Raw genomic sequence first — 16,434 nt, 5'->3', positions numbered from 1 at the left:
TCCGAGCCGCGTTTCCCGCAAGCCATCATGAATAAGGCAAGAGTCACAACGTGAGAAGAATTACACATTTTATTATTTATTATAGCAGAGGTGAATTGAATTATTCTAGTTGATGTATACAGCGATGTGGAGCAGACAGAAAGTGTTTGTGTGCACTGTAGCATCCTATAAGCTTAAGCGTCAATGTGCTTAATGCTCTTCCTTGATCGGCACAGCTGTCAGCACAGACACAGCAAGAGAAGAGATTGTCCATCTATCCATCCATCCTCCAATCTTCATCCAGACACGCCCCCAACTCCCTGTCCCTTTTTTATTTTCACATCAGTCTTTATCAACAGTCTGAGCACAGCGGCGAAGCTTCTTACTTAACTTTTCAAACACACTCTCTTCTTATCAACTGTTTAGTGTTAGGCTTGGTTTAAATCTCTCTCTGTACACCCTCAGAATGGCTTCACATACGAAGCTGAACTGGCACTAAAAAACAAACACGAAGACATGCACATTAAAGATGACAGATTAAAAAAAAATCAAATTAAGATTTAATGAGTGTGTGAATCATTTGATCTAAGTGCAGTTTTTAATTTGATCTGAAAGTTTGTTCTAACTTCAAGGTTTTCAACCAGGAGTCCACTCAGAGGTGGAGAAGCTATCTATTTTACAAAACTTTCATTGCTTTTCTGACTAAATAAAGAACATAAACGTATAATCTGCATAAATTCATGTCCTAATCTAATTTTATATGTGGGGTCTTGCAATACACTTGTGTGTGTTTGTACCGGTGCTTGAACCAGCATGGCCCTCTGTTCTCTCAGCAAGGTAATGATCTCTAGGGGATACACAGGCTTTTCGTTCTCCATCAGTGTCATGGCTGTCTCCATGGTGATCAACACACCTGTCCTCCCAATCCCAGCACTGCAGAATAACATTCAGTAAGTCTACGCCTGATAAAATCCGTCTCTGTGTGTGTTGTGCTCCTTAAGTTCCTTCACCTGCAGTGGACCATAAGAGGCACAGAATCCCCTCTCATACTTCTCACTGATTGGACGAAATCCAGGAAGTCTGAGGAATCCTCAGGTACCCCGTGATCTGGCCAGGCAACGTACTGTATATGAGTGATGGAGCGCTGCTCTCCTGACTGTCAAAGAGAGGGGAGGGCGACCGAGGGAGAGACAGAGAACGCTCAGATGAGTTTGCATTAAAGCACAGACAAGTCTAAGCATGCCTGTTTTACACCTTATCCATAAGCACAATTATAAGACATTTTATTTACAACGAAACTGATGCTTTATAAGATTCAAATCTCATTTAATCACTTTTATTTTTTAAAAGCTCATATTAAAGGGACAGACTAATTCTAGGAAGCGTTTGATTGAATAGTGCAACAAGTCATTAGTATTTTTCATTTGTTTCCCCAGAGAAGGCAAACATATACATTTATATTCTGCTGTATGTAAATGTTGTGCTTTATTATACAGACAGCTTTAAAGTGAATAGCTACACATTGACTAAAAAGCACAAAACTAATTTTGTGGGATCTTTAAAACAGCATTTCATATCTGACGAAACACTCTGCCATTTGTAATGTATTCCCCCTCAGTTCTATCGTGGGTGCAGGAGGAAAAAGTGATCTTTACGTTCTTCATCTCGAGTAAATGAGTCACAGTCTGAAGGCCAAAGTGGAAAAAATAATTCACTTAGTATGACAAATCGGGCACAGAGGCATAATTTCCTCACAGGCAGTGGGTTACGGCGCTCACACGTTGCCATTTCGCCTGTACCCCCAATTAGATCTCTTACCCAACTGTCTCTCCATTTCTTTATTTCTCTATCTGAGATACACACACCCCCTATACGGATGATGAATGTGTGATGTAACCTCCGTCTGCTGTCCGTGCTGAGATTAACTCCCACCAACGGAGACAACAGATGGGTCTCCCTTTTCCAGCAATGATGATTTGTTTATGTTAGTGTCATTGAGTGAGTGCGCGAGCGTGCCCGTGTATGTATCTTTGCTCTTGACCACAGTGATACGTGACTCATTTGCAGTTGGCACGTCACAAATGAACACGCTCACACACGCGACTGGCTTTCACAAAATGCATTAAGCCAAAAAACAGTTTCAATACAGCGATAGAGTATAAGTAAAAGGAAACATTTACACGAGGAAAATTAAACTGATTTTTTGAGCATCCTGACTATGCACAACTTAAGATAGCTTGATAAAAAATGTGAAGTTCTAATAGTGGATATTTAGCAATAACTATGGTGACTGATGTTTGTTTTAATGCAAAAAAATTAATAGAGGACCACAGAGTTTTTACTGCATTTCACAGACGTTCTTCCTGTTAGACTCACCTTAGTATTTGTGAGTGTTATCTCTCTGGTAACGTATGCCAGGTTGCACTCCTCTGAGTGACAGCACACCTGAAGGTACCCATAATCCCTCACTTCCGGAGGATGCGGCCAGTATTGGTGGCACTTCGTCTGTGGAAATGGAATTTGGATTATTGAGCACAGCAAAGAACAATTGTGATCCCTCTTTCTCTCCCTCACGCACACACAGAGTCACACACACACAGTTTATTAAATCATCCCTTTGGAAAAGAATGCAGAGCACACGGTTACCAAGCAACAGTCAAGCCGAGCCGAAGAATACGGCAGTCACTGGGGGACTGGAAGTGTGTGATGGGTGTCTGATGGGTATTGTCTGATTAGGTAATGCACATGTTTGTCAGCTTTATAACTCCAATTGTATGTTCCTCTGAAGTGAGCTGCGGTCATGACTCATGAGTATGTGTGCGTAATGTTCAGGTTTATTCATACTTTATAACTCTGCAAGTGTATACGCTGTCTGTCATGTGTGTGATGTCATATGTTACCCTTCCTCTCTCGGTCAGTGTGGTCAGCATGACAATGACACTGATGTGTTGCTCCCACACGCTCCTCCAGAAGTGGGTACATGTTTGTGGCAGTGGACCCTGAGCTGCTATGTACCGCAACACACAACCTGCTGGCTCAGTCTGACACAGACAAACAAATATTGTCAAGCAAATATTGTCAAGTCTGTAATATGCCACCCAAAGCTGACACTATCTCGTTCATGCACTTCAATACATTTTAGAGACTTTCATCCAAAGCAACTTTCAGTGTATTCAAGGTATCAGCATATATGTTCCCTGGAAATCGAAATCCTGACCTCGGCTTGACTTTATTTTGACTCAGTCCTTACTCTAAAATACTGTGCTAGTGGAATGGTTATCTCATTTATCCTTAAAGAGTAAAGAGTAAATATATATATATATATATTAATGTGTGAGGCAGACAGATCTATACCTTTACATGGCTGGCATTGATGTAATCATCCTCCTCCTCTTGTAGCACCACTCTAGTGCTGTCATCTGCAGGGAAGGAAATGAAAAGCAAAGAATGAGGAAGTGAGGATTTAATGGATTATCTGAAAACCTCTCCTCGGACTAGTTTTAAAGAGCATTACGCCTCATTCCCCAGTGTAAAACCTATACAGAAATTAATAAAAAAGATATATCCACTGAAGTACTTTTGTTCAGCAATCCTATCAAGGCCACCCAGTAACCACCCTCTAGTGGCAAAACATAATCTCTGCACCCAACAAATTATAGCACACATGCAAACACAAGCAATGATCTCTGAACAAAGTCATTTTATGTTATTTACTGGGTTTTCTACATAACATCATTGCACATAATATAAAAAACATTCTGTGACAATACAAAGTTCATGTAATTAATATTGACTAAGGCGATGTCAGAAATGAATATAATAGTGAAATTAATAGTTAGAAATCAAACATTGATGCTTGTTATGGATTATGAGGCTTTCACAGACTTGGCCACTTGCCAGCCTATTGCCTATTGGTCGACCGTGAGATAAGGGTTTGTGTTTGAAACAACACAAAGCAACTTACATGGTAATACATCTTTGTACCGATTCTTGTCCGTATTCTCTGACAGCTTTGCACAAGAAAATAACATTCCAACTTTCTTCCTGTCCAATTTCTGCGAGTAGCAAAACACACACAAACTCACACACGCATGCTTTGATAACAATTAGCAATGCACATACATACATGCAAACCAAGACATGCCATAAGCACTATAACATGTCCGAACCTCAAACTGTAAAAGCAGTGTGCCAGTGACCAAACCCCTCTCCAAACGGGTCATGGACTCTTCCAGTGTCTCTCCGGGAGGCCGGCTAGACATTGGGGATATTTCACCTGGAAGCGTGAGACCATCACCTATCTGTAAGGTAGGCTCAGCTCGCAAAGAGACACCTGTAAACATACAGCATGTAACATTAACATGAGGCATTAAGCCATTGACAAAAGTACAAAGAGAATATGCAATATAGATTATAAATATATATATCGTAATAATGAAGAACGAATAATCCAAACTTGTAATAATCATAAACTTGCACATTGCACAAAATCTCACCTTTACGCCGCACAAGCAAGGCGAGTTCTTTGCTGTGTGACTCGCGGCTGGCTTTAATGAACATGACCACCTGCTGATGTGTGTGTTCAGAGATGTCCCGCCCATTTATCAACAACACCTGATCTCCCTCCATCAGCGGAGGCACACAGCGGCCGGACTGAAACACAGCCGGTATTAATACAAATGCAAAAGCACTCATTCATATTCATTAACAGGACAAGCTTTATTAGCTTACCGGAGATGCAGGGTTAACATGAGAAATGGCCAGGGGCATCTTCTGATCCACACCTCCCTAAAGATCAGACAACAAGATGTCATGCAAAACACCGAAATTAATCGGGGTGATAAATATGGGACCTATATGACGTACAAACTCACTTTAACATTGAAGCCAAACTTCCCATCTTGGTCTGGGCTGATTCTCACAAGAAGCAGATCTCCATCGGCTGTTATATTCTGAGGTGCACACAAACACAAACAGTGAGCAGAAGGAAGTAAACTCACCAAAAGGTTTGTGAACCACTATACTTGATCTCACATCAATGGTTATCCCCACACACTCACTTTATCCCAATGCTGCGAGTCATCCTCCTCTGTGATGACATCATCACTATGGGACCAGCTACCGCTCATCTTTCCATCCTCCTGATTTTTCCTTCAATGTGATCAAATTGAACAAGTTACTATCAGTGCGTTTAATAAAACTCATGTATGGAAGCATTTGTGTGTGAAAAGTAAAAGTGCCTGTAAGTATAGAACACGTCTTCACTCTCGGTCACATAGCTCATTTCATTGGTCAAGTTGTCCGCGGATGATGGACGTGGTTTGTGAACGTCATGACGTAACCGAGGACTTCGCCTGGAATGAGATATATATTCATCGGAAACGGTCCCAAACCCACCTGAAACTTTCTTTAACACATGCCAGACACATGTACTGTAATTGTAGACGACAAGTTTCATTGTTAAAAAACAAATCGTAAAAAACGTACTTTACACATCAGCAAATGACTGTAATGTTTTTAAGCGTGGTTACCAGTTGGGTGTGTTGGGTGGTGAACGGGAGGGTAAGCTCTTGGTCTCCAGGTGTTCCGTTGAGATTGATCTCACTGCAGGGTTTATCATCTTCTCACCAAGCAGTTTACGATACAGGTAAGCAGAGCTTTAATTAAAAAAAGCACATGTAAATCCAATCCTTTACGTTTTTCTAAGTGTTGGTCTTTTATTCTATTACTGTGTACCTAAGTTTTGAAGGTGAGGGAGAGGGTTTCCTATTGAAGAATGTATGGTGGTCCACACAGGACCTCCAGAGGTTCTTACAGGCACGCGAGCTTGGCATGGAGATAGAGACCACGTGGTGGCCCAGCTCTCCCTGTGAACACAAACAAATACACAAATGAGGAAACACCATGTACAGGGTATATACAGAAATCATAGAGCTAAGTTCAGTACTTTATAAGACCTTTTTTAAGACCTTTCCATACATTTTAAGACCTCATCACCACTTAAAGTTTTAATTGTACATTGGCAACACTTTAACTTACATTTACTATTCTGATTGTAAAATAGCACAACTAAACAGTCTTAGTTTGTGATAACTCCGTATTAATGCAACATAATTCAGAAGCACAAGAGAATGAATTGAGTGACTAACCCAATGCAAGGCTTATTAGAAAGAGAAACGAAGCTACGCTAATCGCCTTCTGACACAAAGAGCAGTACACCTCACGGTTATTCCCAGAGACGGCCCTCAGCCATGGTTCCAACTCCTTATCCTCCAACCATTTGCATGAAAACTTGTGTTTCCCCATTAGTCAACGATGTTGTTAAATAACCGGGTGTAAATGGATTTGCCTAGCAATGATTAAATTCAGGCAAACTTTAACATATGACCTCTTTGGACAAATATGAAAAGATGATACACAATTGAATACCTTGGAAAATGGCATTTAAGACTTTTTAATACTTTTTAAAGGCCTTAATTTTCTCTAAATTATTTATCAACTTTTAATACCCCACGGACACCCTGAAAGTAAACCATTTCACGTGCTGCACAGTTAACACAAAAACTAAAGTCTGACTTGATTCAATAGTGTTCAATATGTTTATGCTTGTGTCTCATACGTGTTTCCGGCGCAGGTGGACGGAAAACCGTTTCCGTTTGAACGACATTTTGATGATGTTAATCCTGCAAAAGAAAACTCGTAAATACGAAAAATATGAAATGTAATCAACGCCAGAGTCAAATGAATGGTTCCAGTTCCCAGGCCTCATTATTATACTAATTATTCTTTTCTGCAGTGTTTACACTGAATAAATGAAAGTGTGTGGTTAGTTTCCATTGTAATGATAATAACAGCACATGAGCAGCCTGACAAACTGAGCAAAAGCGCTGTTATGTGTCACTTATAATATAAACATCTACGTTATCCATTTAAAAGGTGCCATTTACAAAAAAATGTAAAAGAAAAACAGCACATGCGAGGTAAAATCATCTGTATTGAAAATCATGAAAGCACCGAATTGGTCAACACTTACCAGGGAAAGAAACTGGAGCAAATTAAATGGCAAAACAAGGCCACACCCCCTGATGTAATCCCCACCCAGAGGGCGGGGTTACTAATATCCTACAGACAGGGATTTATAATTATTAAATAAGGTAATCTACCAATAAAGCCATTATAAAACAACATTACATACCATTTATTTATATTATTAAAAGGAAAACCAGCAGAAGTGTCACAAACGTGTTAAAGGGACAGTTCACGCAAAAATAAAAATTCTGTCATCATTCACTCACCCTGGAGTTCTTCCAAATCTCTATACATTTCTTTGTTTTGAGGAAAACAGAGAAAGATAATCAGAAGGATGCTTGTAACCAAACAGTTCTTGGCCACCACTGACTACCAAAATATAGGAAAAATTACAATGGTAGTCAAAAGTGTCCCAGAACTGTTTGCCTTCCTACATTCTTCAAAATATCTTCTTTTGTGTTCAACAGAACAAATTTTCAAAGCAATTATTCCTACTATGGTAGTCATTGGTGGCCAAGAACTGTTTGGTTACAAGCGTTCTTCCAAATATCTTTCTCTGTGTTCATCAGAACAAATACAATTATACAGATTTGAAACAACTTGAGGGTGAGTAAATGATGACAGAATTTTCACTTTTGGGTGAACTGTTCCTTTAAATTCAATCCATATTTCATTGAACGTTACCTGAGCGTTATGTAGCTCCACCCCATAAAGGTCTAATGTTCTTGCTGTGTTTAAATAACAAAGCTCGGCTTCACTCTGACACAGACCTCTGAAACACATTCAGACATTCACATTTAATAATGTTTGCGTGAGCGAATATGCGTGTGTGTTCTTACATACTTGTGCTGTGGATGCAGCGACTCCACTTTAAGAATGAACTCATGGTCTTGATCGGGGATAAAATGGGTCTGACTGAGGTATCCAGGAGGAGTTTCAGGGACGTAGTCTCCAAGCTCAGCTGTCAATCAAACACAAGTAATGAAATACGTGATGAAACATTAATGAAATATGCATGTGCAATTTTGGTTCATTTATTCATCTCTATTTCCATCTGAACAATTCCTGCTTCTAATACAAACACATTCTCTGCTGAATTAACGATGTTTCTGTTGTGGGTGTCAATCACACAGTAAAAAAGCATGTTTTCATCAACTTACACTGCACAGCGTAAGAGGCCAGTACCACTGCAGAGCTTAAAGGACACTTGAGTCTGCAATACACAATAAATGTATTACTTTCCCCATTTATTATACGGGAAATCACATGACTAAGTAACATTCAGTAATATGACATCATCAGATCTACATAGAGTACAAAAAGGATGTTTACCTCCCCTCACAAATATCTTTTTTAATCTGCAAGAAATAAAAGTGCCTGCACAACAAAATGAGAGTATGAAGATCTATATAAATAAATAAAAACAAATCTCTCATTTGCACATACAGTATATAGGGTGATGTACCTGGTCTGCTCATGCTGGAGGGAGTTGGGGTCAGAAATGAAGAATCGTACTCTAAATATTAAAAAGAACGGATCAGGACCTGGGGAGATAACAGGGAGTGAGCAGTCAGAGGAAAGATAATCTTCCAAAACAAATAATGTGGCCAATAAAGATGCACTTATCAGATAAGAACTTGATGAAATGATTCTTTCTCTGATACAGGAAGGAAACACGGTTTTGGGTCTAATCTGTTAATCCATAAATTCTTAAAGTCTTAAAGCCGGTGGGCAATAAAGTGTGAACAGTGATCTCCAGCCATCTCAGCCTTGTGAATGCTGCTCATGTCTGATGACTCAAGCAAGTAGATTAATTAAATCAGCCACCTCCGATTCTCATGAGGAGAGCGACATACAGCATGTCTTCTGATGTGCTTTTAATGAAAACGGAGTTCTCTGCTCTATTCTGACAAACACAAATTACACACTCATCAAACCTGTTCACAAAACAATACACTGGAGAACAATATTTACATCCGCAGCTGATGGGTAGGCCAGAACAAAATCTGCTTCCACATTTGTGCAACGCCCTGCGGATTTCTACAGAATTAATTCGCCACCACTTGCTTACCACTTGTTGCATTTGCAATGTTATTTTATTGATAAAAATGATTTTTTTTACTTTTGCTATAACAGTGTAGTAGTCACATCTCTGTTTATGACATATTTGATGTTTTTGCCATTATATTGATGAAGTATAATCGGCATCTGGGCATCCACTAACCATTATGTCAAACATTTTCACCACAAATGTAAAACCTGTTAACAGATTCCAAGTGAGCCTATGAATAGAAGTGTCTATTAGTGTTGTCACGATACAGGAATTTCTAACTTCGATTCAATACCTAAAAAAAATCGATATTCAATACCATTTTCGATATCACAGGGAAAAAACTGCCATAGCAATAAGGCCCTAAATTTTTTACATTTTATTTAAGATTAAATTGATCAAGACTAGACAATGAGGTATATTTTTACATTATTTATTAATTGTTAATCTAATGTTAATTTTACTAATACATTTACTATTTAAAATCAAAGTTGTATGTGTCAGTATTAATGGACCAGACCCTGTTGAAAAAACCAGCCTATGCTGGTTTTGTATGTTTTGATGCTGGTTTGCTGGTTTGTGCTGGTTTAAACTGTTCATGTGCTGGTTTAAGCTGGTCATGTGCTGGTTTAAGATGGTCCTTAGCTGGTTTAAGATCAAACCAGCATCGATCAAAACATACCTAACCCAGCATATGCTGTTTTTTTCAACAGGGGGAGCTTACATAAATAGTTGTATTTTTTAACTAACATTTAAAAGAGATTAATAAATACTTGAACAAATGTATTGCTCATTCATTGTTCGTTAATGTTAGTTAATAGCCTACATTTATATGATAAAAATTTTTTTTGTCTTTTATTCACATATACTGTAATCATTGATCAGCGCACATCTAGACAGAAACGCAAACTTTAAACACAAGAACTGTTGCAGAGACTTTCTAACATTAACAACGTTTAACCGGAGCGAATGAGACGAGTGGATGAAATCATTGATCATAAATACAAATGCTCGCCTTGCTCTGTTCTGCGATGCGCGTTCATGACTTCACATAATACGTAATTATGTGGAAAACTTGCACGTTAAACTTGTAAGCACTGACTCGGTACTTCCGCATACGTCAATCGTGACCTTTTCAACATAATTACGTATTGAATGTGCATCGCAGAAAAGAGGAAGGCGAGCATTTGTGTTTATAAAGCATATACTTTTTTTTTTAAATGACCGATCGTTTCATGAGATAAGACCCTTATTCGTCGTCTGGTATCGTTTAAAGCAGTGGTTCTCAAACTGGGGGCCGTGGCCCCCTGGGGGGCCCCAAGATGGATCCAGGGGGCCACAGATTTTGTGGCATTTTATGAAATATAGAAATTTATCATAGATTTTATGCAGTCAAACATCAGAAAAATGACACCACCAACCAAACGAATTGAGGTTCCAGCATTGTGTAACTGAATGTTTTTGGTTTAATTAAAATTCTAAATTTAAGATTATATGTCTTTATATGGGGGGCCGCAAAGCGATGCACTTAACACAAAGGGGGCCTTACAACGAAGAAGTTTGAGAACCACTGGTTTAAAGCCCTTTGAAGCTGCACCGAAACTGTAATTTTGACCTTCAACCGTTTGGAGTCCATTGAAGTCCACTATATGGAGAAAAATCCAGGAATGTTTTCATCAAAAACCTTAATTTCTTTTCGACTAAAGAAACAAATACATAAACATCTTGGATGACATGGGGTTGAGTAAATTATCATGAAAATGTATTTTGAAAGTGAACTACTCCTTTAACACTATTTAACTGCCGCAAACGAGTCAAGTCTGTGAGAGGAGGCGGGGCTCTGTTGTCACTGCGTTCACGCAGTGTGTGTTAACTCACTGTCGGAAAAGAGAAAGAGAGCAGGAACGCGCAGCTGGTATCGATACGTGGGACATGGGTATTGGAACCGTTTCAGATTTTCCAGTATCGAAATATCGATATTTTTGACAACACTAGTGTCTTTAAGTGTTTGTGTGTGTCTAGTTTCTCACTTACCCTTCAGTTGTTTCTTAAAGGGCTTGTTAGGGTCCAGCCACCTCTGAAATGACAGGTATTCACTATTAACATCATAAGTAACATTATCATTTATTGTTTCTCTATTCCTGACTCGCAAGAATAAACATCGTCTCTCTCACAAATAAACAAACACTCAATTACCGGAGAGCTGGAGGTGTCCTCGCTAATCTGCAGGCTGAAGTACTGCTTCTCTACTATCTTTAGGTGTTCACAAGCCAAGTCGAACAACAGAAGACCGGCATCGTTTTTCTGTAAGACAGTAACACATTTGGTGCCATAAAAAAAACGAAATATTTAAAATGATTGTATATAAATCAAAATCCCACTTTGCCTATCACCACAAACCGACTTGGATATAATTGTACCCATTTCAGCCTGCTATATTTTCTCCATTGTCATGCAGAGCCACTCAGACCCACTGCCCTCATTTCAGTGTTGTTGCACAAGATGTTTTTTTGTTGATTCCCTCATGACTCCTCTGATTCTCCCTGACAAATGTGCCTGTATATGTATGTGTGTGTGTGTGCATGTGGGTGGGTGTCCTTCAGAGAATCACGCCAGGGTTGCAGCAGTGCAGTATGGAACATGAGAAGAGCAGCACAAGTATAACATCCATCTCCACCCTCTTCCTGCCAATAAAGGCAAGTAGGCGCGCACACACATGCAAATTCCTTCTCTCTAAGGTTTCTTTCATTCAATGTAGGGCTGGAAATCAGCAAATGTTATTATAGGCTATCAACATCTAGGTCATGATACAATAATAGAGTATCATTATTTGATATATACAGTAGTGGTCATTAAAAGCAAATACTTTACAAATATGCACCCCCCCGGAAATCACTTTTGACCACTACCATATGGACGGTTTTAGCAGCAACAACCTTAACAAATGTTATGTGGCTCAAATTTAACTTCCGGCAGCCCACCGCAAAGAATCTATAACAGTTGGGTAGTTTTATTTTTATTTAATACAATTAATATACAATTAAATATTAATATAAATTCTATATAAAATGAATTATTATATTATAAGCAAACACAAACCGGAAGTTAACTTTGGGCCAGACGTGTGTCTGATGAAACAGTCTATACACATAAAGGTTCAAATAAACCATCAATAAATGAGAATTTTATGAAACAAAATCGACAAAACTAAACTTTTAGGATATTTACTGCACAAAACTATTTGGCAAAAAGGCTAAATACATCAGGGAATGTGGGTTTTACTCAAATATTTAAAAAAAACAGAGGAAATAAGCAAACATATATTAATATATATTATTTGCTGATCCTCTCTTGTAGTGATATGTTGTGGTCACTCTCATGTCTTTATAAACTTTGGACATGTTGTGCAATTTTTTGTCAAACCTCCTTAAACTCTTCTCAATGCTGAGCTAACACTCCAAACATATCAATGCAACATGCATACAAAGTTGGACTTCACTTTTGGCCACTTTGTAGTTCAAAATTGTGATTATTATTGTGTGTTATGATTCACGTCATTAAGTCTTCTTTGTCATTTTTTTAAACAATAATTATGAGTCTGTGTGCAAACATTACAGTGTGTTTATCTAAAAACAATGTGAAAAATTCTAGATTAGCATGAGTTAAAATAATCACGACACTTTTAGAATTTGTCAACGACATTTCACACATCCTACAATTACTCACAAACATATACTCACACTGACAGTAAAATTCTGGGTTGTGCCATCAGGGAACAGCACTACACACTGAAGGCCGGAGGGCGGCATGTGTGTGTGTTTGGACAGATCGGCCCATCCAAGAGAGGTGATCCTGTTCCCGAGCCATGAGGATGTCATCTCCAAACACTCTCACACATTCACACACCTGCCAAAACACAGAGCCAAGCAGGTTAAACACAATCACTTACTCCACATGTGCACACAAATAGTGATGGTGACAGAGATGATGCCTTCCAGTAAGAAAATAACGTGACGCAAACAAACGCTGCCGTACATGCTGTTCCTGATGTTATGAAATGAATGTATAAGGCACATTCTAATCCAAAGTGAAAACATGTTATGAGCTGCATTTTATGACGATCATCCTTTTGACATTGTTATCATAATTATACATATTTACATTTACATTTACATTTAGCAGACGTTTTTATCCAAAGCGACTTACAGAGAGTTCAGGGAGCAATAAGCGATATGTCATACAGGAGCAATAATACAATAGGTGCTAATACCAAGTTACTAGTTTCAGCAAAAGCTAGACCAATACCTGTTGAGAGAAAGAGAGAGGGTTTTTTTACATATCCTGAACAGGGACGGTGTTCCACCCCGACTGATGGGATGATGGATAGACAGGTCAACACAGATACTCACCTTATGACACATTCGCTGAAATGCAAAAAGATATAATCACACACACATCACACACCCACTCAACGCATAACATGAAAAAAATCTTACAGATGAATGCTAGTGGTGCCTGTCCGTGCAAATCTTTACTAAACAATGGTGGGGAAATGTGGGCTGATGACATGTGGTTGCTAGGGTGTCCAGCTAGGGTGTTTTAGTATGTTGCTATGCAGTTGCTAGGGTGTTTAGGGTGGTTGTTTTCATGGCTCAAGTCAAAAGAATCTCAAGACTGTATGATATCTTGGTCAATAGTTAGAGCATGGGTCCCTCCCTCAGTCTTGGTGTGAAGGATCAGTCAGGTTGAAACATTCTCTTATAACTTTTAAAGTAACAGAAAACCTTGAGCGGGAGTTTATTAATAGTAACAGTGATTAGCAACAGCAATAGTAGTGAAGCCTGAAAGCACAACTAACGGAACTTACTTTTTGGTCATATTTGAGTTAAACACAAAAGATATTTTGAGAAATCTCTGAGTGGTCAATTGGGCCAGTGCTGTTTGGTTATCAATGTTATTCAAAACATCATCTTTTGTGTTCTGCAGAAGACAGTCATACAGTTTTATACTTAAATGATGAGTAAATGATGACAGAATTATGAGTGAATTATCCTTCTAGCTCATTTTTAATTTCAAAAGCTTATACAGTAGTTTAAGATAAACTTGGCCAGTCCTGAAATTATGGTAGTGATTGATGACATCAAAACAGAACTACATGAGAAGATGTAAGTAACAATCGCTATTAAAAGTATCAATCTGGGTAACATAAATTACTTTATCATCAGTCTTTTCTCTTTCTCACGTACACAATTTAAATTCAGTCATCCTCTTTAAAGTGTTACTTCAACCAAAACTGAAAATTCTGTCATCATTTACTCACCTCCGAGTTGTTCCAAATGTGTATAAATTTCTTTGTTCTGATGAACACAGAGAAAGATATTTGGAATAATGCTTATAACCAAACAGATCTCAACCCTCATTGACTGGGGTTTTCCGTTGAACACAAAAGAAGACATTTTGAAGAATGTAGGACAGAAAACAGGTCTGGGACACTTTTGACTACCATTGTATTTTTCCTGGGAGTCAATGGTGGTTGAGATCTGTTTGTTTATAAGCATTATTCCAAATATCTTTCTCTGTGTCCTTTGAGTCTAAACATGTTCTTGCATTGCTTTTCACTCTCTGCTTTCCTCCGCCCAACACGGTCCAGGAATGTAAGATATTTTACTATTTAAATTCACACAAACACAATCTCTGACACATACTTGCAATACACAAGTATGCAAGACATAACCATGGAGACATAAACACAATGTCAGAATGCATTGCATACAGCTCCTACACACACACAGAGAGAGAGAGAGCTAGATAGAGTTAATTTAACAGACATAAATATCTTATCAAATGTAAATAATGTTACCTGACACCACTCTTAATACAATCCTGTTGCAAGACCAGTTACAGATACATTAAACCACTTCTCATTCGTTTAATTTTACTACAACTTCCCTCACCAGATAATCTCTTCTGCAAGGGCTGGTGCTGGTTTTTTCTGAGACAATAGAAAGTACAGTGGCCTAATTCTGTAACATGCCAATTTAGTGAAATTTACAAGGATTGCTTTCCCTTTTGCCTACAAAAATTAAACACTCGAGGGAATACTTTCTAAAGACATTGCTTTTAAGTTCAGTGTATATTTTTACGGCCGAGCGTCACTAGCACGTCTGCGTTGATTAATGTTTACCTCAGCGTGTCAGTTACAAAGTATAAACAATATAAAAGAGAAACGAAAATGCTATTATTCTAGTACACAGTACACCATTTGCAACTGTTAATACGGACATAAAGCAAGATTTCAAGCCATGTTTACAGTATGTGACATGAGCTTTTCTGGGTGTGACGTCTTCTCACTCAAGTTCACGCGGATCTGCTCCCGTTTCATCCGAACCGAACATATCCGAAACCGAACGAACGCCTCTGTTCGGATCGGACCGAACTGAAAACTTGACAGACTTACAACATTTTCACTCGAACAAACAGATTGACAGGAATACTACAGCAAGTATTCGAGCTATTTTGTAAGCTCCGCTGTTAAAAGAATCACGAAGAGTGGACAGAACTCTTTAAAAACCAAATACAGTATACGTCAGCTGGCATTTTCTTCAGAGAAACCCACAATCTGGAGTTGAAACGGGACAGAATACAGAAAGCGATTGAATATAGAGTTACCTGCTCGGGTGGATCGCAGTGCCTGCGCTGCTAGTGTAACATATGTTCCTCTCGATAAGAGACAAGTTTCCATGTTAAAGCGATCATGGTTGCAGGTGTCGGTAAACTTCCGGAATATGTTAGTTTTTTCTCCGGGTTCCTTCTGGAGGTTAATCGCGGCGTCACTGCGCTGCACGAGCGTACAGTATGAGAGAAAATCGTGAACTTGGAACAACTGTACTATTATGTTTCTCGTCTTACTGGTAGTGTGGATAGAGTTACAACGCACACTTCACAGATGTCGTGCTGTACTTGTGATTGTCACCGTCACCCACATACAGATACTTCCGAGTTTACACAAGCCTTGATTTTAGGCGTGTTTCGTGAGCGTGGACTTTGAGGAATTCCATCGAGTGCGCGCAATCTCAGGTGCGTGTGCACGACAGTTCAGGGCGCTGTCTCCCATGAGTCAAAACAGCACACCTGTCTTCGCATAACAACATATTTCATTAGGAGTTTTATTTTATTTACTAGTTATTTCTCGTGTTTCAGTTCTTTTAATTTTCCTCGACATCCGACAGCAACAGTTTTGATCACTTTACACTTTTTGTTGTGATGTGTCAACTCGTTAGTTTCATTATATGTGTGCGTGGGTTGCTGCAGGATCACTCATGCTTAGTTTGGATAAATGATTGTCTTCCAAAGAAAAAATGTGAAGTAATTTGATA

The 16,434-nt window shown here is 38.8% G+C and overlaps 1 protein-coding gene across 1 annotated transcript; it reads right to left on the bottom strand.

Moving 5' to 3' along the window:
• Positions 1 to 51: 51 nt before the first annotated feature.
• Positions 52 to 16,105, bottom strand: ptpn3 (protein tyrosine phosphatase non-receptor type 3). Its single transcript, XM_057339157.1, has 26 exons — positions 15,728 to 16,105; positions 12,799 to 12,964; positions 11,255 to 11,362; positions 11,093 to 11,135; positions 8,474 to 8,552; positions 8,341 to 8,385; positions 8,169 to 8,221; positions 7,852 to 7,969; positions 7,693 to 7,780; positions 7,013 to 7,101; positions 6,599 to 6,662; positions 5,716 to 5,846; positions 5,511 to 5,636; positions 5,220 to 5,333; positions 5,040 to 5,130; positions 4,854 to 4,931; positions 4,711 to 4,767; positions 4,476 to 4,632; positions 4,149 to 4,312; positions 3,944 to 4,034; positions 3,334 to 3,398; positions 2,880 to 3,020; positions 2,356 to 2,484; positions 990 to 1,135; positions 777 to 912; positions 52 to 474 (listed from the first exon to the last, which is right to left on the bottom strand). Exons 2-26 carry the CDS (start codon positions 12,934 to 12,936, stop codon positions 394 to 396), a joined length of 2,532 nt encoding a protein of 843 aa, XP_057195140.1. The 5' UTR covers positions 12,937 to 12,964; positions 15,728 to 16,105; the 3' UTR covers positions 52 to 393.
• Between the last annotated feature and the right edge of the window lie 329 nt (positions 16,106 to 16,434).

This window comes from Triplophysa rosa, linkage group LG8, assembly GCF_024868665.1.
Source record: "Triplophysa rosa linkage group LG8, Trosa_1v2, whole genome shotgun sequence".
In the NCBI taxonomy this organism is placed as follows: domain Eukaryota; kingdom Metazoa; phylum Chordata; class Actinopteri; order Cypriniformes; family Nemacheilidae; genus Triplophysa; species Triplophysa rosa.
This window is presented reverse-complemented; position numbering and strand designations above follow the sequence as displayed.

Coding starts and splice junctions, on each gene's coding strand:
- ptpn3 (XM_057339157.1), bottom strand. CDS start 12,936: ATGACATCCTCATGGCTCGGGAACAGGATCACCTCTCTTGGATGGGCC. Junction 5,131..5,219: donor GACGTGTTCTATACTTACAG/GCACTTTTACTT, acceptor ATCACATTGAAG/GAAAAATCAGGAGGATGGAA. Junction 4,313..4,475: donor CTTGCTTGTGCGGCGTAAAG/GTGAGATTTTGT, acceptor GTATGTTTACAG/GTGTCTCTTTGCGAGCTGAG.